This window comes from Lepisma saccharinum, chromosome 14, assembly GCF_977018435.1.
Source record: "Lepisma saccharinum chromosome 14, izLepSacc3.1, whole genome shotgun sequence".
NCBI lineage: Eukaryota > Metazoa > Arthropoda > Insecta > Zygentoma > Lepismatidae > Lepisma > Lepisma saccharinum.
In genome coordinates, this window is record NC_139242.1 from 55,625,060 (window position 1) to 55,648,545 (window position 23,486).

General features: G+C 37.3%; 1 protein-coding gene across 4 annotated transcripts in view; it reads right to left on the minus strand.

Annotated features, from left to right (window-relative positions):
• Positions 1-9,198: 9,198 nt before the first annotated feature.
• Positions 9,199-23,486, minus strand: part of LOC145998909 (uncharacterized) — a 48,360-nt gene continuing 34,072 nt past the window's right edge. For all 4 annotated transcript variants that reach the window (XM_083135662.1, XM_083135661.1, XM_083135663.1 and 1 more), the window contains 2 exons: positions 22,597-22,710; positions 9,199-14,762 (listed from right to left, as the gene is read on the minus strand). In XM_083135662.1, coding sequence (XP_082991788.1) covers positions 13,210-14,751 — 1,542 coding nt within the window. In that variant the 5' untranslated portion in view covers positions 14,752-14,762; positions 22,597-22,710 and the 3' untranslated portion in view covers positions 9,199-13,209. The remainder of the gene's footprint in view (positions 14,763-22,596; positions 22,711-23,486) is intronic.

Below are 23,486 nucleotides of genomic sequence, written 5' to 3' on the forward strand. Positions count from 1 at the left end.
CCATTTTCTTATATTAGAGCATACCTGATCAGAAGGCAAAGCTTTACATATTCTTGGTGCTGGTATTAAAATGAGGAAACAGCATGCACAAACATCCAGAAGTCTTTCCAATCTTTGTTAATGCAGGATAAAAGGATACTCAAGATGGTTATAGTTTGTACGTCTTTCTTGCATTATTTCTTCCAGGAGGCCAAGAGCACCTGCAGGGGGGCACAGAAGGGCAATTGCCCTATCAATTTCAAATTTTATCGGGAGTTGGCCATGGGCACCGAACGATCTGAATGAAAAAAAATTGTAAAAGAGAATGCCATGGCGCACACTGTCGTAATGAAATACTTTGTGTCGATTACGATATGGTTCGACCATGCGAATCATATGATTTGGTGGGGGAAGCGCCATGAATTTTTTTGCACCCTATTAAATCAATATTGTTTTCAAGTAAGACTTAAAGCTTTCCTGGCGACGAATGATGAAAAGATCGACCAGGTGAGTTGTAGAAGAGATTCCAAGCTTTCGAGAGCTAACATCACTCTCATCTTCAGGTAGAAGTGCAGTTCTTAGCGTCAACCCGGTGTATATACGTACGTGGCTCCACGATGGGTTTACATTCAGAACTGCACTTCTACCTGAAGATGAGAGTGACGTTAGCTCTCGAAAGCTTGGAATCTTTTTCACAACTCACCTGGTCGATAGCCTGAGAGAATCTTTTCATCAATATTGTTTTCAGTTTGCAAAAATTTGGATCTAAAAATTTTCTTGCTCACTTCGCTAGCAATTTCATTGTTATCTGTAATGCATTGTAAATTAAAAGAGGAGTAAGAATCACTAAGTACTTCAGATTGTTGCTGCTAAACAGTTTTGTCTTAAATGCATGAACAATTGTTCGGAGGAAAAGGAGCTTGCACGTTTAAGAGACAATTTATATAATTTTTTCCTGTTGGTTTGTTATGGGCCGGATGAATTGATTATGTAACGTATTTAAATAACATGTTTATCAATGCAATAAAACTAGAACATGAGGTAAAATGAGCTTCTTCTTTCCCAACTGAAATGTCATTAAGTCCAAACCCCCCCCCCCCCCCATCAGAGGGTCTGGCACGCCTTTGAATGGGAGACCTGAACACACAGATAGGCAAAGAAGAAATCTATAAGGAAACAATTAGAAAGCGCAGCTTGCATAGAAATTCCAACGATAATGGTCAAAGACTCATTGACGTGGCAATTAGCAAAAATATGAAAATAGCATCCACAATGTTCCCAAGAAAACAAATACATAAATATACATGGAGATCACCTGATGGAAGAACCAACAATCAAAAAGACCATGCTTTGATAGATCGAAGGAGAGCAACAAGCATTATAAATATTCGATCATACAGAGGAGCCAGTTGTGGAACAGACCAATACTTAGTCAAAATAGAATTTAGAGGACGAATAACAAAATCACCAAGAAACAAAACAAACGAATCAGAAGTACGATATTAAGAAACTGACAGAAAATAAACATAGTGTAGAAGTTGACGAAATATGGGAGAAGATAACATAAAATATTGAGGAAACAGGAAATATGGCGTTAGGACCAATGCAGTACAACAAAGGTAAGGAATGGTTTGATGAAGAATGTAAAAGGGTCATCTAAGAAAGAGATACATATCTATAGGGTGTTCCCTATAGGACGCCGAATTAGAAATTTAAATAAAAATAGGGAAAACATCATGAAAGTACTTATATTTCACATATACGTAAGCAGTAACATCTCCCATTTACGTATGAAAGACAATGTCAGGTATATGTCTACCCCTACTGAGTCTGCATGCATTTATACGCTCCACAAAATTATTGATAACCCTCTTGCAGATGTCTGTCCTGATGCCTCCAATCACCTGTATGATTTCCACCTTCAGTTCCAAAAGGGTTTGTGGTTTGTTGGCGTACACCTGTGATTTCACAAACCCCCATAAGAAGAAATCCTGGTCACTGTGGTAAAATGTCTTCACAATGAGAACACGTTGCTCAATCGTAAACTGTTCCATATCGTAACCACAACAAACAAGTCAAAACAATTGAGGCTACATTAATCGGCATGACAACAGATACCAACATTGATAAGAACAGGTCTGCCAACCTCGAAACAAAACAAAAGCACTCGCTCGATTCAAATTCAGCATCATATGCGGAACACCCTTAAGATAGACCAACAAGAGCAAAGAAACAACTAGAGGAACTAGGATAGAGAGTATATAACATATGTCATAGGAAGAAAAGAAAACACATAACAGGGAAAGTAAATAAAATTAATCAAGACTTTAAACAAAGAAATACATATATGGCATACAAGGAAATATAGAATATAAGGGAAGTGTGTGTGTCATTTCATGTTTAAATTTTGCTTTCCATTATTAGATATTCCTCACTTTACAATGATTTCGAAGTCATATTGCATTCAAGTGCATTCTCGTAAGGATATCCATTAATGTTACCCATAAGCGGATCAATTTGAACTTACCCCAACATTCAATCATGGCCTACAAATCATCTTCCTCCTTTTTGGCTACTAAAGCATGGAATGCACTGCATGCAAACATCACATGCATAAACAACCCTGAATGTTTCAGAGGTAAAGTAAAAGATTTACATTTATAGAACAATGGCAGAGTTGTGGTACATACTCAAGGTATCCAGTTGCTATGTGAATTTGTATTTATTAATATTATTATGTTGTCTTGTATTTGTAGTTATAAACACTGTCTATTCACTTGATTTTGTGTATTTCTTTCAATTGCACATGTTCCTGTGTATGTAGGGACAATATGTATTTTACACATACACTGCTCTACATCCAGCTTATATAAATACTATATGTACTATAACATTGATAAGGGTTAGGTGGCAAAGCAGCCCTAGTCTAAACCACACCTGCATAATACAGAAATTTATTATTATTATAGGTCCCAAAGTTTGACAGCATTTTCTCTTATTCTGAAACAAACTCCACAATGAAAGAAGCCACAAATGCCAATTTGAAAAAAATATTCTGTAGAACTAATTATTAAAAGATCATTCTTTTAGAGAAAATTCCTAAAGGATATTCGATGAGAATAAGAAATCAGCCTGAGCCACTCTTGAAATTCTGCCAAATTATTTTGACAAATGCACTGAGGATTTTTGAAATGGAGTTTGTGACACATATAATGCTGATCTTGAAAATCATACTGTCATTATTTAGGCTGAATTTTCAGTTTAAAAGTAATCAACATTAGTTAAAAATTCCCAACAGTTGATATCAACTACTTGTTCAGTGCAACAAACAATTTTTGACTAGCTATTTCATATCACCACTGGGGGATCGTCCCCACCTTTGGCCAATTAAGCTATAGTGAATGCTTGCTCTGATGAGCTAAATGATGAGACCTGTGCAAAGGGACTTAGAGATCACAACAAAGAAAATGGTGGCTGCCTCGATCACAATGTACTCAGCAGTTGACTCACCACAGAGGTGAGTGAGTAATGGTGAGGTGGGGATTATAAATTGAGAAGAAAGAGGAAGGTAAGGATTCTTAATTGAAAGTAATGGGGAACGTACAAAGTTCTAGAAGTGGAAAACGTTTTTTGAGGGATGTTTAGTCCAACCTTGGGGTTGGCTGGAGGGTTGCTCCTATGGTTTTACATGGTGACAATGAGACAGCAAGGGTGTGCTTTGCAAAATTGTGTTAACTTGGGGGATACCATCCCCCTGCATCCCTCTTCATTTCGAACATTGGACACGTGAATTAGCAATTTAAGTAATTGGGAAAGAGAGGATTAGTAACTGAAAGTAATGGGGGAAGTAAGGGAACCGACAGTAATGGGGAAAGTAGAAAGTGGTAACAAGGTAATGTCGGAAGTATGGATTGGTAACTGAAAGTAATAGGGGAGGTAGGGATAAGTAACTGAAAATAATGGAGGAAGTCAACGATACATACTTACCTCTTTTGGCATTCCTAATCTTTAAAAGAACTCATTATCGATTGTATTGTGTGGGTTTCACATTCACACTCCCAAGTCTGTACATTAAGCATAAAAGGCACAGGTTCACCAGTTGGTGTCTGCTTACAGCACTGCCAAATTGTACTCCTTTCAAAAACCGTGGATCAAATCTGTACCGGATAAGTGAAATGAAGGAGGATATACACAAATATTCACCCCTTGGGATTCAAAGCCAATGGTTCTGAATTCGAATCCATTAAGGCATTGTTAAATTGAGAGTTTCTTTATCATTTTATTTCATCCAGTCTTTCTCATCATTGCAGGTAACCAAGAAAGATGATGTTAAATAACCAAAAATCAATATTAATAATCAATAAATCAATCCTTCCAATTTGCTTTGAGTTCAAGTTTCTGTTTTAAGTACACTTTATGCACAGATAAGCTGTGGGTCCAGTTCTGACCCAATTAACCAAAAGTAGTTGGCCCAACTGTACTAAAATTGGTTGGCCAAACGTAAGAAGATATCTTTGGGTAATGGTAATTTTGGCCGAGGTTCCAACTGAAAACTAAAGTGTAGATATATTTGTGTTATGATATACATAATTTATTGTGAGGCCAAATATATATTTTAATGTAAATTATTTGTGTAAAATAAAAAAAATACACAGCACTTTCTCATTCACATTGGTATCATTGTTTTAAAGGTGGTAGCACAAAACACTTTCTAGAATTTACTTAAGTTTTCCATCTATCGTGGATTTAGAGTGCACAAACATTGTTTACTTTATGTATATAGATCATGAATCACCTTCACAAGAATAGCTGTTAAGAATGTTCTTGTTTTGCTCCAGTTAAACAGACTAACCATAAGCAATTCCCAACACATCTTTCATCCATGGCGGCTGACAGAGGACTGGTGAGTGACTACAACTACTTTCATTAAAAAATATCATATTTTTCAGTATGTGCTGTAGCTAAAATGTTCGGAAAGAAACACTATAACACCATTTGTTTTACACACCATCATTTACAGCTTACTCCTGAAAGTTCTCTTAACAGGAGAAAGTAGTTTTTGCAACTGATTTTGACTCACTTTTCATTGGTTGGACAAGCATTGGCAACAACCGTTGGCATAGCCCAACATAAGAACAACTTCAATTTGCCAACCAACTTAAAACCAGTGCCTCCCCGATGGCACAGTGGTAGCACCATTATCTTGTAATCAAGGGGTCCTGGGTTCAATAGCCCGTGGAGGCACATAGTTGTTCAGATCCCACTTTAAACTGTAGGTCTAGTCCAAATTAGCCTTACTATGCACAAAGTGGACTTAAAACACCAAACCAAGGTAAAACCAACCAAACATAAAAAGTGTTGTTGACCCAATGGTTCTGGTTACTTGGGGATAAGCCTAAGTGGGATCCAAACCACATGTGCTTCCTCCAGGTATTGAACCCATTTTGCATGCATTTAAATATGTAAAAATGAAAAGTTGGCCCCCTGTGGTGGAGTGTTAGCACATTTCGCTACAATGCCAGGGGTCCCGGGTTTGAATCCTGGCCTGGGTATGGACGTTTGCGAGTGTCTATTCATCAATTTCATCTTATCATCACTCATCCCCATCTTCACAAATTAGCCAATAGTGGCACAAGAAGCGAAGTAAAATAAAGCATATCAATCAATCAATGTAAAAATGAAAAACTACTACTTTTTTTAATTTTTTTTTTTTTATTAGATTTCAAGCTTGAAATTCCTATGATGCATTGTGTTTCATGATACACTCCTCCTGTCTAAAGCAACATCTACAAAGGGTCTTTACAAGAAAGAAGGGGATTCAAATTCAAAAGGTTGTCACAGTTTCTCAAGGCAGTAAAGCCATCAGACCTTCAAAATATGGGCAGTATTGGTACAAGCTATGGGTCAAAGCTTGTCGAGCTACTTCAAACTACATGACAATATGCCAATATCTTCTTTCTCATTGAAAAATTGGTTGAAACCAGTGGCGAAGCGTCCTATGAGGCCAGGAGGCCGGGCCTACCCACGCCATTACTCTTTTAAAGGTGTATTTACTTATTTCGTCAAAACACATGTAATTCAATGGAAAAGTTTGGAATTTTCATTTATGATAATTACAAAAAAATTCTAACCCTGTTTAGTATACGAACTTTCCACGGAGTGAGGCACATTTGCTGGGGCCTCTTCTCTTCACATTCTGTCATACGGTAGTATATGCGGGAAGCCTAATCTTACGAGTACTGTACGTATGCTTATAACGTGCTCCTGAGGCCGGCCTCGCGGTGTTACCCACTAGGACGATCAGAATGTCAGGGTTGGAAATTTGTGGTGTACCAGCATTTTTTATAAACATTAGCCTGTGTTCGTGCAGAGAGATTTCTATTTCATTGTACATTCTCCATATTTTGTACGAAACTTAGGTTTTCCTTCCTTTCATCGACGAGAGTAATTGAAATTGAAAATTACGGAGTACTGTAGTTCCGACTTAGTTTTCTGGTCAGAGTGCTGATGGTCTTGTCGATTCACCCAACACTGTAGCGTAAACGGAAAGTCTAAAGAACTTATATTTGTAAAGTGAGTCTTCATACCAAATTATGTAAATTAAAATGCTAGCTACGCCTTATATTTACAAAGTAGTTTTCCTTTCACTGGAAATAGAATAACTTATTTTTATCGTGAACGGGGATTCCCCTAGCTTGTTCCCTCTCTGTGAAAACTTGCCTCCTGCTCAGGACACAAGGTACCGTGGCTCGGAGCGCAAGTTTCGTGGCGGTAGAGCTTTGTTTGTGATTCGTGTCGTGTGCAGCGATGAGATTTATGCAAGAAAGTGCTGGACTAAAATGCAAAAACAACAAGATCAATTGAGTTCTTAATTGAGTGAAGATGTAATCATCGGTAAGGTAGGACCCACTTTTGGTCTTTCATATTTCCTTCTTCTAAAATGTTTTCAACTCTATATTTTGCTTTGCGAGTAGCAGTGGCAAGTGACAGCAAATTTTTTTAAAAAATAAAAGTTGTTGAAAGGTTATTTAATGCGTTAACACTGTCGTCGAATAGATATTACAAGCAGACATTTCTTTATGCAGCCGACACAAGCGAAGAGGTAGGCAGTTTCGTTTACCCTGAAGGGATAACAAGAGAAAAGGGCGGTCAATGAGAGTACAATGTAAGGGAAGACTTTTTTGGGTTTAGGACAGAGTGTTATAGGGTTATTGCGGAGGCCATGTCTGTTTCAGGTCTGGCGGAACAGGCCAGTGTTGTCACTTTGGATTGGCAGAAAAGAGCTGAATTGCGCCTAAAAATTGGGATTCTATTCTCCCAAGCAACTACATTTATTATAACCTGTTTATATGTTACATAGTAACCTGTCGTGTTTCCAAATTCCAAACAAGGATCCTATGTTCTATTATCACGTAAAGGTGTCTACTAACACAAGGGGTAGAACAAACTAGGATGCGAAGTATACACACTGAATGAGAGAGGTCACCTTTACTTATGTTTTTTGTTGAAAGCCCCGTAGTGGTCATCGTAACACGTTACGAAGCCAGGTGACCTAATTGTGATCATGTCAATGTTTCTTGATCATCTTTAATTCATTCTCCATACATTCTCATCGTCACGATTAGCATAGATCAGAACAAATGAGACGAAAATATTCAAAATTTAAATTATGTTTACTTGCACATACAGGTGTCAGAAATTCATTTATCTAGAAAGCCAAGACTGGCATTAACTACAACCATTCCTTTAGGTAGACAACATATAACAATGGTGTTTTCCTCGGCGCGAGGAAGTCTTGCTAAAAAAAAAACTAAGTTGGCAGCAGTAGAAAGTACCAAACTGACATTCGCTGAATGTGCGGAATTCTGTCGTCTGCTCACAGCACAAACGTCAGACTGACCCGAAAATTATGGGGGTGGGGGGGGTTCTAGCCCTTTTCACCTCAATTGCAAAATAAATAAATTTAGAAAAAAGCGATGAAGAATTGACAACAGGGCTCGAGCACTATTTATTCGTTGGATTTTCGCGATGTCCCATGATTGGTAGTTCTTTCTGGAGGTGTGTGCATAAATCAGGGGTTGAAAAAATACAAACAAATAAAAAAACGAAATGAACAAAAATCTAGATCGATGACATCTGGTGGGTGGGAGGAGAACGTCTAAGACATAATTATCGTATTGATGGCCGGTAACAACACTTTTGAAAACGTCACGCCACTGGCAAGTAAAGAAGCAGCCTGGAGGGACATTGAACCCCTCTCCATGACATAGCCCCCCTCCCTTTTTTTTTTTTTTTTTTTTTTTTTACATATTTAAGCAACTAATGGAAATTATCGCACTTTTGTGCCTACCCTGTTAGGAACTCTACGCTTCGCCACTGGTTGAAACATGTAAGTTGCTTCATACCTCTTCTCACCATGGATTATCTTAACATGTTCACAATTTTTGTCTGATTAAATGAAAGTGAGATAAATAAATAGTGATACATGTAAAATGTGACATATAGTTCATGTTTGATGTAATTTCACATTAATGTGTATACAAACTCCACATGTTGCAAGAGCATGTCTTATAGTTTTCTTTTGCAGTGTTTTCACAGTTTTCTGAATATTTTTATACCAGCTGCCTCCCGGTCGACTGGTATGCTCACTCTTCTATACTTCTCCACCAACAGACAACGCCAGGGGTCACAGGTTTAAATTCCAGCCTGGTCATGGACGTTCTTTGTGAGTGTCCCTTCATCATAACAACACTCATCCTCATATTTGCAATTAGGCAAAGTGGTAGAAAAGAAAAATAGAAGGAACCAAATCAATCAAGCAAAGGAACAAGAAAAACTATATAAATAACTGCTCTTTCATCTGAAGTGTGTCGAGCAAAGATACTGATGGCATGGGAAAAAGTGGTTCTCTCACCAGGCTTGTTACAATTTATGAGTGGGGAGAAGGGGTGGGGTGAGGGGTAGGTATAGGGTTAGGTTTGGGAAGTGGTCTTTATCAGGTCAGGGAGTATGGTTGCACTCATGTCTAATGTGTAGACCCTCACCCAGCTTTTCTGTGTTGGTGGTTGGTGGATTGGGGTAAGGGGTAGATGAAGGCTACCTGAAAGCAGTCCTTGAAAGGGGTATTGTGGCTGTTGATACGGTCTTCCTTCCTTTAGTTTACTATGGTGTGTAAAAACACACACACACACACACAAATTTATAAAGAATACAGGCAAAAACATTTACATTAATATATTTCCTTATACAAACTTAATGTACACATTCTCTACACTGATTTATAAGACAACAACTCTACCATTGTTGCAAATTGACCCTGTAAATATTATATTTTTATTTTCACATTGCAACAGTTACGAGCAATGTTTTTTTCATTACACTAAAACATTTTCATGAGTAATCATACCATTCATCTTCTTACTTGTACCTAGAAAGGAAACTAACATTCCTTTGAAAGGCATTTTAGAAAATTACATTTTTGAGCTCAAATTACCACAAGGCACATACATTTACATAGTTTCATAATGTTGGTGACATGTCTAATTTAATTAATACAATTCTGCAGTAACTAAAGCCTTGTGTTATTGCAAATAATACACAACACACACATTTATAATTGCATTTCTCAAAATTTCTACTGCTATGTGAATTTGTAAAATTATTCTGCCAAAGCATAGAAGGCAAGGGATTCATTACTGTCAATATTAAGGTGCAAACATGAAATCTTCAACCAACCATTACTTATACAATGCTTTTCACGGTCAAGTCGCCCGTGGAGCAGCGGCTAGCTCCCTCGGCAATGATAGCATGTCTGCCGGTCTTTAGAGCCACAGCTTTACACTGACCTTGGTTTACTATTTACTATTCATTCTCTCTGGACGTGTCAGTGCTTCACCATCCAGATAGCTGGTGTCTGTGAAATGTTAAGGTGTTGACAAGTGTTTTAATTTTTTTTTTGTTTTAGTTTATGTATTACTGGTGCTTTTCTGCAGTCTAATAATGCCACGCCATGCATACAACTTATACAACATTTTTTTATGTGCGACTCTTATGTCATTACAAATTCTTGTAGGGAAGTTAGGTGTTTTGCAGCAGAATTCCCAGATGTTCCTGTTCCACACAGAAAAAGTGTTCGGAAACGTGTAAACAAATTTAGGGAAACCGGGTCTGTTCTTGATAAGAAGCTTCATTGAATATTGATTTATTTACTTTATTTTACTTCGCTTTTTGCGCCACTTTTGGCTAATTTGTGAAGATGGGGATGAGAGATGATATGAAGAAATTGATGAATGGACACTCAGAAGCATGCATGCATGCCCAGGATGGGATTCGATGTGCTAACCACTCTGCCATGAGGGCAGACTTGATAGGAAGCGAGAGTGAAACTGCGTGTGCTTACTGAGGAGAAACTAGACTATGTTGAAGCATGATTCGAACATATTCCTCGAAAATCCCTCTGGCACCTTTCACAAGAAACAAGACATTTCCAGGACATCTCCGTGGCAAGCTACCAAGCTTTTAATCATCGGGGGAGAAATTGAAGCAACTTCAGAAGAGGAACTGATATGTGTTAGTGAAATTTCCTTAAATTGCAGGACGACAACATTTCCAACACCTCTTGTAACAAGGTACTTAAGTGCTTATTTTAATTGTAACCATCAACGTAATTGTATGAACTTATTTCATTGCAAAGCTAGCGGTTCCAGTTACGCAGAAGTTGCATACAGTTTGCCAGCAGATGCACTCTCACTGCCCGGCATGATAGCTGCCACTCCACAGCCAACTTGACCATGAAACACACTGAGCTTTTAAACAAGGAGCGTATAATATAGCTGAGACTAAAAACTCAGGAAAAAAAATATTAGAAAATGTACATAAAATTGTTCATTGCACTAAGATGATGTGCTTCCGGAAATATGTGAAGGGTCACACTTCTCCCCCTTCCCCAACATACACACACACATTCTCATCGTATAACATGGGATAATGCAAAAAGCTATTCTTTCCAGATCCTCGAAGCAGCGTGGTTCCCAGCATAGAATTTCCTCACAAACAGGCAATTTTGGAGCAAAAAATTAAGGGAGAAGGAAGATACATCTAACAATGTGCATCTCCCCTTCCCCAATGCTCAACAGTGTGTCACCAGCTAGCAAAGTTTGTTGCCAGATTGAATACAATGAAACCAGTTCTTGCAACAGCTGAGTAAATGCATAAACATATGCAAGCTTGTAAGTGCAGATTACTCAATGGAATATGTGTTAAACGCCTAAAGGAGTGTTATTTCTGACTTTTTAAAAAAATATATTATATTAATTTATGAGGAAAATTAGTAATATCTATTCAGCTGAGTTACATTTTGATAAATAAACATGAATTAATAAACATTTGCTATATGGTTATGAATGTTGATATTAATGCAAAATCCTGTCAATAAAACAAGCAAATTTAGTTACAGGTTTGTTCAAAGCACTTCAATACTATTCCTTAGATGTACAGAGGAGTTCTTCAGTATATTTTTTGATATTGGAAGATTTAAATTGTGTATGGAAGATTTGAATTGTGTACCATTACATGGAATTCGAAACACATGTTAACAATATTTTTAGATGCTTCATAACCAATAGTTTCCACTCTGCTTCTACATCATAATTCATTAACAGAAGGTTTATGTACTGTCATTAACATTACAACAACATGATTAAGTGTAACAACATCAAACTTACAAGCACTTCTCCATTTAAATACATTTACTGAATCCTCACAGAAAATGCAAACATAATAACTAAAAATTGTATTAATTTACCTTACAAACTATCAAATACTGTTTTTTCACAGTCATGTAACTATGTTGGTAGACTGTGGAATACCCGTAGCATCTCACTAACACCAATGAAAAGTGCTACACTTTAGCACTAACAACAGCCACAAGCTATATTATGTGTTATTAGTTTCATTGCTTATAATAGAGGAAAATTTTATTTTAATTTCATGTGAATTTCTACATATCCTTTGAGGATTGAGCTATATTATATGCACATGACAATTTGAAAACTGTCAGAAATTGCACCAATCACAATTATGTTGTCACGTTATTGCCTCTTATCTCATGCAGATGTGTAAGCTCCACTTGAAAAAATTTCACACTGCCACATCTGAGAATGGACATAAATACTATGGGCATTGAGAGGGAGATAGGGAAGGGATTGAACTGGTCCATTGAGTCACGCATCTCTGGAAGTTGGCATCATATTATTGTTAACAGATATAACATTCAATTATTATTTGAACAGAATAATGAAGTAAAAGTGTGTTAAAAAAAATAGTGTAACATAGAGGAAGTAGTTTATGATTACATATTCTGCCATTTAAAACACAAGAAATGGTTTCAGATTTCAAATTTACAAAAATTAGAGTTTTATGTGCCAGATCGCACAACATAAACACTATGACTAAAATTTCCCCCTAATTTTAAAGCTTTCTCTTGAATAAGGTGTGTAAAAGTTAATAACACAGTAGAATGACTATGTATATCAGTACACTAACTGTACAAAAAAAAACAGTTGTGTTGGATATTCACTCATCTGGTGGATTGAGTAAAAGTTTCCCCAAAGATATAATAATAAATTTGGAATAAAATTGGTTCATTTATCAGTTTTCTATGTAATGAGCAATGTCCTTGGCAATAAGCAGATATGGAGTCTTAACTTCTCTTGCTAAATTATTCCAAATGGCACCATGCTTCATGTTCTTATCATCTGTTACATCTGAACTTGCAAATTTACAAGGATCAACGGCAGGGCTTCTAAAGCTAGTGATGTCTGTATGATGGGAGTCTACATGCCAAAATGCAGATCCACAAAAGTGTGTTGGACAAAACCTTCAAGTCCCTAACAAAGTGCCATTTACAAAACTCTAGAGATGAAAGTTGAAGTTTCAAAGGATAAGAGTGCAAGAGGACATCTAAGCCGTGTGATTGAGGTAAAAAAATTGGGAAAATCCTGGCTTTTTCTACATGTATTCTAGAAACTTTCAGCTATGACATGACCAAGTATCATGTCTCTGTCTATAGTGTTCAATGCATTGTTTAAATTCAAATAAAGCAAACAAAAAAATGTGACTGGCTCTTATGCATCTTCAGCAGATAAAATTACGATGAATTGCTTCATATGCATGAGATCAAGGCCAAAGGCCTGATATCAGAATTGCAGGAAAATATATCTATATACTGTATCAGCTCATTTCATCAAAAGAAAATTGAATATTGCCAGTATCTCTATATGAATTAAAGCAAGCATGCCTAGGATGGGAACAATAATGTTCAAAGTCAGTCTTCATATGTGGATAAGAGTGTTTCAAATATTTTGATCCATATTTCAAACGAGCATATAGTCCTGGATTAACGGGAGCCATCAGCCATGTTCCTAGAAGCTCGACATGTGTTGAAACATTGCCACTGAAACTTTTTGAAGGAAGTTCACCCTTTATGTACACTTTCAATTGTATATTGTTCTTTGTGACAAACAATATACTATTGTTTTGTTTATCAGGTTTAACTGATGTTATCAGCGGCAATTTTCTCTTCAGCTTGGATATTATTGTATCAGAATTATTAGCTAGGATATATATTTTGGGAATTGCATTCCATGGGATGAGACTTCCAAATTTAACAGCTCCCAGGACCACTTCATCTTCCACCTCGTATAAGACGTTAAATTGTTGTGCCACTGAGTCAAGTTCACGCAGGATGCTGACTATCTCAGTAAGACAACAAGGAGGCAAAAGCTTTGATTCCCATCTGACTGGATCACACGAGAATTTCACCTCCTTGCATGTGAACCTGAGCTTTGTATTTGGCAGAATAGACACTTTATTTACTTGTAACTTGCTCGCAAATTTCATCCACGAGTCTCTAGAGTACATTTCCTTCTGAGGAATTCCTGCCGTGAAGTACATAACATCTGGACAAAGAACTGAGAGAATATTGCTTGACTTCAGATTAAGAAACCAGTCTTGAAAGACAACTGCTTTAGGGAGGAATTCATTGAATGGGTATTGCCTGAGGAGAGAAGACCTTGCCATAAACGACCCTGTCATGTAATCACAAAACATACACTCTTCAGTGGAGAAGTAATAGCCTTCAGAATACTTCAGGTGAAAGTTTCTGATTTCCGACTGGTAGCATCCAGCTTTCCAATGGCCTGTGAGGTTTCTAAATGCTCCAGCCACAACACCCAAATGCTCAATACTTGAGAGGACCTGGATCTGTCGCTCAAGACGAGCATAAGATGTAAAGTGAGTAATGTCCTTTGCAATAAGCAGATATGGAGTCTTAACTTCTCTTGCTAAATTATTCCAAATGGAACCATGATTCATGTTCTTATCAAACTTCAATACACGTAAATGACTATCTTTTACAGAAATGTTCCGCTCATCCACACCAAAAACAACTGGCATTGTGCTATGGTAAGTTCTGATTCCTTGCAATATGGTGCCTGCTCTCTGAAAATGACCTTGTGTCCATTCAACAAGGTTGACAAGCACAGTGACAAGCTCGTTGAGGGGTTTCTTGTGTGTGCAGTTCTCCATAACAAACCCAACTTGGAAGAATGGTTTCCCATACCTGTTTCCCATAAACTTCTCATCGCAGACCTCACTGGTCTTGTTTTTTGGCGAGTTGATGGGGGAGTTGAGTTCCTCTTCACTCAAGGCAGCAGGTGGGTAGAGTTGATTCACTATTTTGTTCAATCGACGATACACATTTGCACTAATCATACCATTTGAATCTGGAAGTACATCAACATGAATCTTAAATTCTCACATAAATAAAACAAAGAAGTATTAATCAGTAATTTCTAAATCTCAGTACCAACCAGGGGTGCCCACAGAGGGGATTCGTGACGTGCTTGCATCATGGGAATTTTTTGGGGGACAACAATTTATTCCAATTCTTTATATTTTTACACAAAAATGGGGGGATTGTTTCTTTGACTTGTTATTGATTTCTAGTTATGGTTATTATTAGGGACATTGAATTTTCACGATGCACGAAATGTGAAAAAAAAGATGCAATTTGAACATTCTGCACGTAACTACACCCCCAATGATGAAATATGCATGAGTTTTATTCGTGCAGTAATGCAAAATGTGTGCTTTTCCGCGAAATGAATGCTTTTTCGCGAAATAACAGTGAAATATCATCAAATTAAGTAGAAAACATGCAAAAACCGGCAATCGAGGTTGTGCGCGCAAACTGTTGATTTGTAAAGAAATGTTTGCCTCAAGTTTCCTACCACTTGCAGCTGAAGAACATTTTATCTTCGATCACATCAGGAAGATGCTGCAAATTGGGATTTCCTATGCACATAATCTCAGTTTGAAAACTTCACTCCCTGTTAAGCTGCATTCCTTTCTTCCCCCGAATGTCTACTCAAATTCCAGTTTCATTGAACTTGCTAGCTGTAGCAGCGATAAGATTAGTCTGTTCCCGCAAATCAAGGGAAACAATGGTGTCATTTGTGTTCAGTCATGAATGAATTTTGTTTATCATCATGTGATTTTCAACATGTGTTTGTTTATGTATGTGCAGTTGTGATTATTTTATTTGTTGGACAGCAAGAATATCCTTTAAATACATACAATGAATAAATCACTTGAGATATGCAATTTAGAAATGAAGTAATTTTGTGTTGATGTTTTCTTTTTGGTTGGACAGCTAAGTACTTGTGTATGTGTATAGTATATAAAAATGAAGTAGTTTATCAATTTATAGCTCTTTTGTATGTTGTTTCCTCTCATGATGAAAAAGTGTGTGCCAATTTTTTTTTCCCACTGCTGGTATATACCGCAGATCTAACATTTTATTTACAGCTCTCCTCAGTTTTTATTTACCATAAATTTGTCTCCCTAGTTATTATGTACAGTTTTTCTACCTACCTGTGGGTGATCGCGGCGATGGGGTTGAAATGAAACACTGCCTCTTATGCCTTTAGAATTGCTTTGGAAAGGTTGAGGGGAGACATGATGTTCGCATTAATATAAGGTTAGTCAAGCAGACAAACCTTCAAACACTGGTTCCAATCATTTACAATGCAATAACCAGCTTCCCAAGAGCAAGTGCACCCGTGTGCTTGTAGTTCTACATTTAAACTTTGTGCCAATTAATTCTGTATGAAACAATACCAAGACTGGCAACTATCTCCAAGAGGCAGATTAACTAGACATTGAAAAACCAGCACGGGGGGGGGGGGGGGGGGCATGGAAGAAGAAGTACAGAGTATAGTTGATAGTTGGAATGAGGAAATCAGAAGAGCAGGAATGAAATTCAGTGCAGAAAAGAGTGAGGTGCTAATAACAACAAGAAACAGAGTGAGAAATGTACCAAGAATAAAGGTGGACACAGAAGAGTTGAGGATAGTGGAGAGTTTCAAATACCTAGGAAACATAATTGAGAGAAGTGGAAGAATAGATGAGGAGGTAAACAGAAGAGGACAAACGAGTGGTGGACTCTTATCAAAGTGTTTGAAGGTTAATATGGGACAGGGATGTAACTATGAAATGCAAGAAGGTAATATATGTATAACACTATGTGCCAATAATTACGTATGGAGCAGAGTTGGACAATGACAGAGAGACAAAAGAAAGATGGAGGCAGTGGAGATGAAATTTTTAAGGAGTATATGGGGAAGACTAGAAGGGATAGAAAAAGGAATGAGGAGATACGACAGACAGTGGGGGTAGTAAAGCTTCAGGACAGAATAGATCAGGCACAGATGAGATGGTTCGGACACATGAAGAGGATGGGTGGTGCAGAAAAACTACCAGTAAGAGCATACAAGTAAGGCCAAGGGGGAGACCAAGATGTTGGTGGAAAGAGCAGATAGTGGAGAATGTTAGGAGAAGAGGACAAGATTGGAACACCATGGAAGGAGAGGAATGGTGGAAGACCAGAAGAAAATGGAGAGGCTTCACTTCTATGCCAACCCAGCCAGAGGCAGGAAACGGCGAAGGATACAAACAGTTATACAGGGTGTACACGATGAACCTCCGGGTTTTTGAAGTGATGGGAAATTAAAACTAACACACCTGCACATATTTTGGTAATTTTATTGCAAAGAGCTACTCAAAAAGTTTCTTGCAAAAAATTACCATACTTCTATGTGAGCACCTTTAGTGACACGAAGAATGTCCAGCCAGTATTCCACTTTGCAATGCAGCATGTCGTCAAGGATTGTATCAATGGCAGCAACAATTCGGTCACAGAAAGCACTATGTGGTGGGCAGGGAATAGTCACGAACCTTGTGGAAATTGATAGGTTCGGATGATGGAAGGAATCTTTTACACAAATTTTGCTATCTATGGGATGAATTTCCCCTACATCACCTTTCCTACACACCCATTCTAAATCTTACTAATTTCAAGTTGTCTTTAATGATAGTAGGAGAGATCTTTGTCTCAATTTGTGTAACTTTTCTTCCTCTTAAGCTAATTGCAAGAATAGGAGAGAGCTTTGCAAACACTACATATGTAGACAGATTTAGTCTTTTTTTTTGTATTGCTCTACATAGTAGTGTTGTTTTTGGCACACATTTGTAGAACAGAACGTTCAGCAAATCTGTGCAAAAATCAGCAGATCACATGTTTTCTTTGACATTATTACATTATCGAAAAGGTACATCTTTTTGAATCACTCATTCTCTGCAGTTCTTATTTAAATTGATTTGTGGAACAATAGAAGAAGAGATTCTGTCTGGATCTAGGCCAGTTCGAATAGACTTCTGAGTTTTTGAGAGCTAATGAAGATCAGATTGACATTAGCTCTTGGAAGCTCAGAAGCCTATCCAGAACTTACCTGCTTGTTATGCCAAGGGAATGTCTGTCAGGAAAGCTTTAAGATTTATTTTAAGAATAACCCATTCTATATACGTATATTGCCGGCTGAATACTATTTTGTCATATGTAGGGTTACTAGATCGCTGTTATGCCAAGGGAATGTCTGTCAGGAAAGCTTTAAGATTTATTTTAAGAATAACCCATTCTATATACGTATATTGCCGGCTGAATACTATTTTGTCATATGTAGGGTTACTAGATCGCTGTAAGTGAAATGTAGGACATGCTGTCCCAAAATGTAGGACATTAAGTCAAAATGTAGGATGCAACACATTCTCAATAAATAATACATATTTCTATAGAATACGTTAGGAAGTAGTTGAAAAATTACACTTTTCAGTTTTAAAAACATTATTTCCCAACGAATGTTTAAATGTAAAATTTCAAAACTTGCAATCATAATAATTAATGCACCTCTTACTACTTGATTTAAGTGGTACTTCTCAGAGGAGACAATTTTTATCAAAATTTCAGGTTTAGTCAAAATATATATTGATGTTAGAGTGGACAGTCAAACTCGTTGAAATTATAGGGACCAATACCAAACATTTTACAGACTTTATGAAAAAAATAATTCTCTCGTGAGTCTTTTGTGCTGATGGTAATGAAAGTACTATCTCAACATTTCAATTATGACCTGTAATGGCAAACAAATATTCAGCAATTACTGTAATTTAAAATGGTTTCATCTTGGGTAGTTTTTAGTTCAATAACAGGGTGTCTACCAAAATAATACATCCAGAAATCTTGACTTTTTCTGGACTTTTCTAGATCCTACTTAGGTAAAGTTGGAAATTAGTAATTAAGAAAATAAATATTTCTTTAATGAAAATCCCTACCAAAGGGCCAGTTAGGATGAAAACTGAAGCTGAATTTAAGAAGAGAATTAGATCTGCTATTTCGTATCAATGCATCCTGAACTGTGTTTGGCAGACAAGCGAGGCTTTGGCGTCTGGACTCAAAGCCAGTTTATTCTTATATGGGGTTTGGGTCGGTTGTCCCTATATGTTTATGACTATCCATTCATCCATCTTATCTTACCATAATTCATCCTCATCTTCGCGATTAGCCATTGGGACAGAAAAAAGTGAAGTAAAATAAACTAAATCAACCAATCAATAGCAAAAATTCTTGACCACAAGAATAATTTATTGCCTTTTTAGTGACTTCTTGACCTACTTGTTGATTTTTACTTTTTCTTGACTGGCAGACACCCTGAATAACTTTGTTCTCTATACCCCTGCTACAGCGCCTTGAATAACGTAGTGTGGAAAACGGCACAGTTCTGCGCGCTCTGGCTGGTTCCACTCGAAAATGATCCGCTAGAGGCGCTGGTGTTGAACCCGGTGCTTGGTATTCATCTGCTTATAATGGAAGTAAATGGAGTTTTCGCTGCAACGTCTGATTCTTTTACATGAAGCATTTATGTGAATGTGATAATTGCTATGATATTTGGTACAGTGGTCGCGAAGATATTAACGAACATTCTAGACAGTCGACCACGTCCAGTTATCGTCATACTTTCGTTCATAATACGGGAGAAAAAATATGCGTGGAATGCTCTTGGCAACTAAATTTTTGTGTATGAATTAGGTTCATTATTATTATCATCATCATTTCTTTTAAAGATATACACACTGAAGCATTTGTATTTTGTATATTTACTGTCTCTTTTCTTCCACTTTAAACTACTCGCGGCGATGATGATAATGATGATTGCATGAAACGACAAGGGGAACCCCAAAGAAAACTTTCTTAGTGCCATCGACATGAGTGTAAGGAAACTTTCAAACCAATGGGACAAACTACACGGGATGTTCACACTGTCACACTAGTGACACACACTTCCAGACTGTAAAATAGCATTCATTGCACATGAGGGTCCAAACAGCAAACAACACGTTCATATGGCGTATTCGCGTGCTACTTGTTACTTCGGTCGGAAAGCTCCTTAAAGGAAGGGTGCTCAGACCGAATCGACGTGCTACAGGGGGAGTTCCCAACTAAGTGACAAGCGACATGGTGCCTTCAGTCTATTGGCAAGCGTTCGCTGCTAATTGTGCGAACAACATATAGGCGACACGAAAAACCGCACATTACAACAACAGATCTAGGCGACACGATAAGTCAAACGTGTCGCTTTGTCGCTTGTGCATCGCTCAAACTGGGCAATTTCCTCAATAGCTTGCAACATGTTGCCGTGGTTTGTTGTTCGCGCATGTGCGATGCAATGAGTGTCTTGCTTTAGGGAGATTGTGCACCAAAGCGACAAGGGGCAAGTAACACTTATCGCTTGAGGATTTCACCAACCGAACGCTAACCTGCGCTTCCCGTCATGCCGCTACGATGTGAAATGTTGCTCTTGATTGGCTCGTTTCCAAGCAACATGTGTCGCTTCAGTGTGAAAGTTGCCTTGAGGAAACAGTGCAGTCAGAGCTTGTGTCCCTACGGTTCGAAAGGCTGCATTGATTACGGACTGCTCACTTCCAAGCGACACTTGTGGTTTGTCGCCTCGGTATGAAATATCTCTCAGGATACTATTTATATTCTAATAACAGAGAAATAAAACTCTAGTACACAATCCAACACCTGACGTCCGGAATCACTTTGCGATGTTTCTTCTTGTGTTACGCATGCTATTTATTTATTAATTTTATTTTACTTTTCTTTCCAAATTAATGTCATTTTGTGACTGCAAATCACTCCACAAATATAACTGTTTCCATCAATTCACGTACCGCCTTTCAAGACAAACAAATCTACATAATATATTCCAAAAACTAACAAAGCCGCATTACTTTCATAAGAAAATTAGCACCGACATTGATCGCACTGCCATCTGTGTTTCTCATCCATCTGGGGAACCAGTTTCTTGGGTCGTTTTCCACACTACGTTATTCAAGGCGCTGTACCCCTGCTTTACAATCAAATTATATTGAATATTGAATAAGAATGGGCAATACCTTATTCCATCAGTATAAACTCTAAGGCAAGAAATTCTGCTCAGGCATTGAACAGTGACGTTATCAGAAAGTGGTCCCAAGACTTTGTTCATTAATTGCTTCCATTTTCCTGTTTGTTTAATAGCAGGACAAACATTATTCTTTTTGTGCAATGACTTGTAACGGTCGGATTTACCATTAATGGTTCTGGTAATACGTTTATTAATTGCTGGCCAGCTACAAAGTGTAGGGTTAAGTAATATGTTTCCATGAGTGTATATGCTTATTGGATTGTGCTTTGCTGGATGTTAGATTCCCCTGTTTTTTACCTCCCCGGTTGGGGGAGCTAGCTGTCTTTCAAAAGACCGTTGCAGTGGAATTTTCCAATGCTACGGGGTCCACATCCATGGACGATTACCCCGACTATAAAAAAAGGCCAGTGGGCTTTAGAAAAAAAAAAGTGTTTCCCCATTGATTGATGAAAGAGGAACGTCTCCTCAAATTTAGTCCACTTATGGTGGCTAGACTGAATATAATAATGTAGCATTTGGTTAAGCCAACCCCTCTTGCTGCCCAAGTTCCCTTTTAGAAAAAGCTATGATTGATTAATTGATGCCCAAAAGAAAGAGTGAAGGCGTAAGGAAACGCATTTGTAAGGAACTGAATATCATTTAAGCTGAGGGTAGGCCCGCAGAGATAGTTATGCTAACTCTGCGGTAAAGGAAGTGCCGATGTTTATGCCATAGGTGAGCAATTATATTGATTTACAGATTTGTTAATTTGGTCTATGCAAGATACACATGGAAACGCTATATAAAATATGTATATATATATAACTACGTATAATAAACCAATATATCCTACTAGAATGTTATGATTTAAAGAACTACGGTACTGTCCATTTAACCAGTTGCATATTCACTTGCTGTACATGTCTAAAGAACCAGGGACATAAAAATATAAATTATTGTGTGCCCCCCCCCCCCCCCCCCGCCTTTTGTAATTCCAGTGCAAATATTATCTGCTCGCTTGGCACCCAGGGTGAGGTGAAAGGAGAAATTGAGGGATTAAAGTAGGAGGTAATAAAGAGGGCCGGATATAAACGAGGGATAGGGGGGGCCGAACTTTCACAGACTGAATCAAAATAAATTTCACTATTGAGTTTGGAAGCGCAGTCCATAGACTTGTAATTTGCATGACTTTTTTCTGTTACGTATTTTCCTAATTAATATTATGTGACGCTCAAAATGTAGGACATTTATGATATTTTTCACATTCCTCCCGGACGCCGGACATAAGGCTAAAATGTAGGACATGTCCGGGAAAATCCGGACGTCTGGTAACCCTAGTCATATGTCCATCTGCACTAACTTCACAGGAGAGCTGATTAAAGTTTGACTTATGTGGATTTGGAATGCACTACAAAATTTGCATAAACAATTGATTATTGTTGATAATAATTCACGCCACCTGACAACCAGGTACATTGATTTTGAACATGACACATTAACACCTACAGAACACGATAACGTCATCAACTCATCTCAGACAAAACAGTGGAGATACGACAAAACAGCACACTCTCCTAATGTGACAATTAGTGAAAAATGGAAGTGAAGCGAATGTGGTAAAATAGGAATTAAATTGTACTTCCTTCAAATTCACAAATATAAGCATGCATTCTTAAAGCCTACACATACATACATACACACACACACACACACACGCACATGCATGACAAAGTGGACTCAAGATAAAACAAACATCTACACAACAGTAACTTACTTCCAACTTCAGTACCAATATCTAGTAGTTGTGCAGCAATCCGGCGCAAGAAATCTGGGTTGTCTCTCGTTGGATCCCCCACTTGATTTATTGACAATGGTTTATCTTCTTGCTCTAAAAAAATGAAGAAAAATTGAAACGTTAGAGTACATTCTCAACAATATTAATAAAATATCAATTGATACAATATGTTTCAAAACAATTTTCATTTCCATTAATGTAAACATGTGATAACCGTCGCTGCGCTTAAACTTGCAGAACGATTATCAATGCAAATAAAATTGCGTAATTAACAATAACCGTTATATTTAAAATAAATACAATACAGGCGCAGAAAATCTCACTACTTCCATCACCATTTTTAGTACTTATTATTTCTCGTTGCTATGGTTACAGCAATTTGATTTCTTGTATTTTATACAGCGTGATAAGATGATTATAACAATATATATAAAATAAACATGCATAAGTTAAAAACAACATCAATAACATAAATAATATTAACTTTGAACATGACAGTTTGAGAATAGGACAGTCTCAATCTCTCCCCTTCTCCTGGTAAAAAAAAAAATGAACATTTTTTTTTTTACATAATATATAAGATTTGAGTCCTGCTTTTAATATACACTCGTCAGGATAATGAAAGAGTTCACTTGACATAATGAACCAATTCACAAATTTACAATACTCTTTTTACTAAAGTTCTGAAAATGTCATCTTAGTGTTCGAATTTACACCTACTTATGCATCACTTCATGACAATTACATTAGTTTAAGCAATTCTTCTTTTTTTTTCATCAGAACAATTAAATTTCTTGATATTTGACAAGTTCTGCCTTCTTGTTATCTTATTTCCGTCCATAGACATCAAAATTGTATAATTGTTTTTC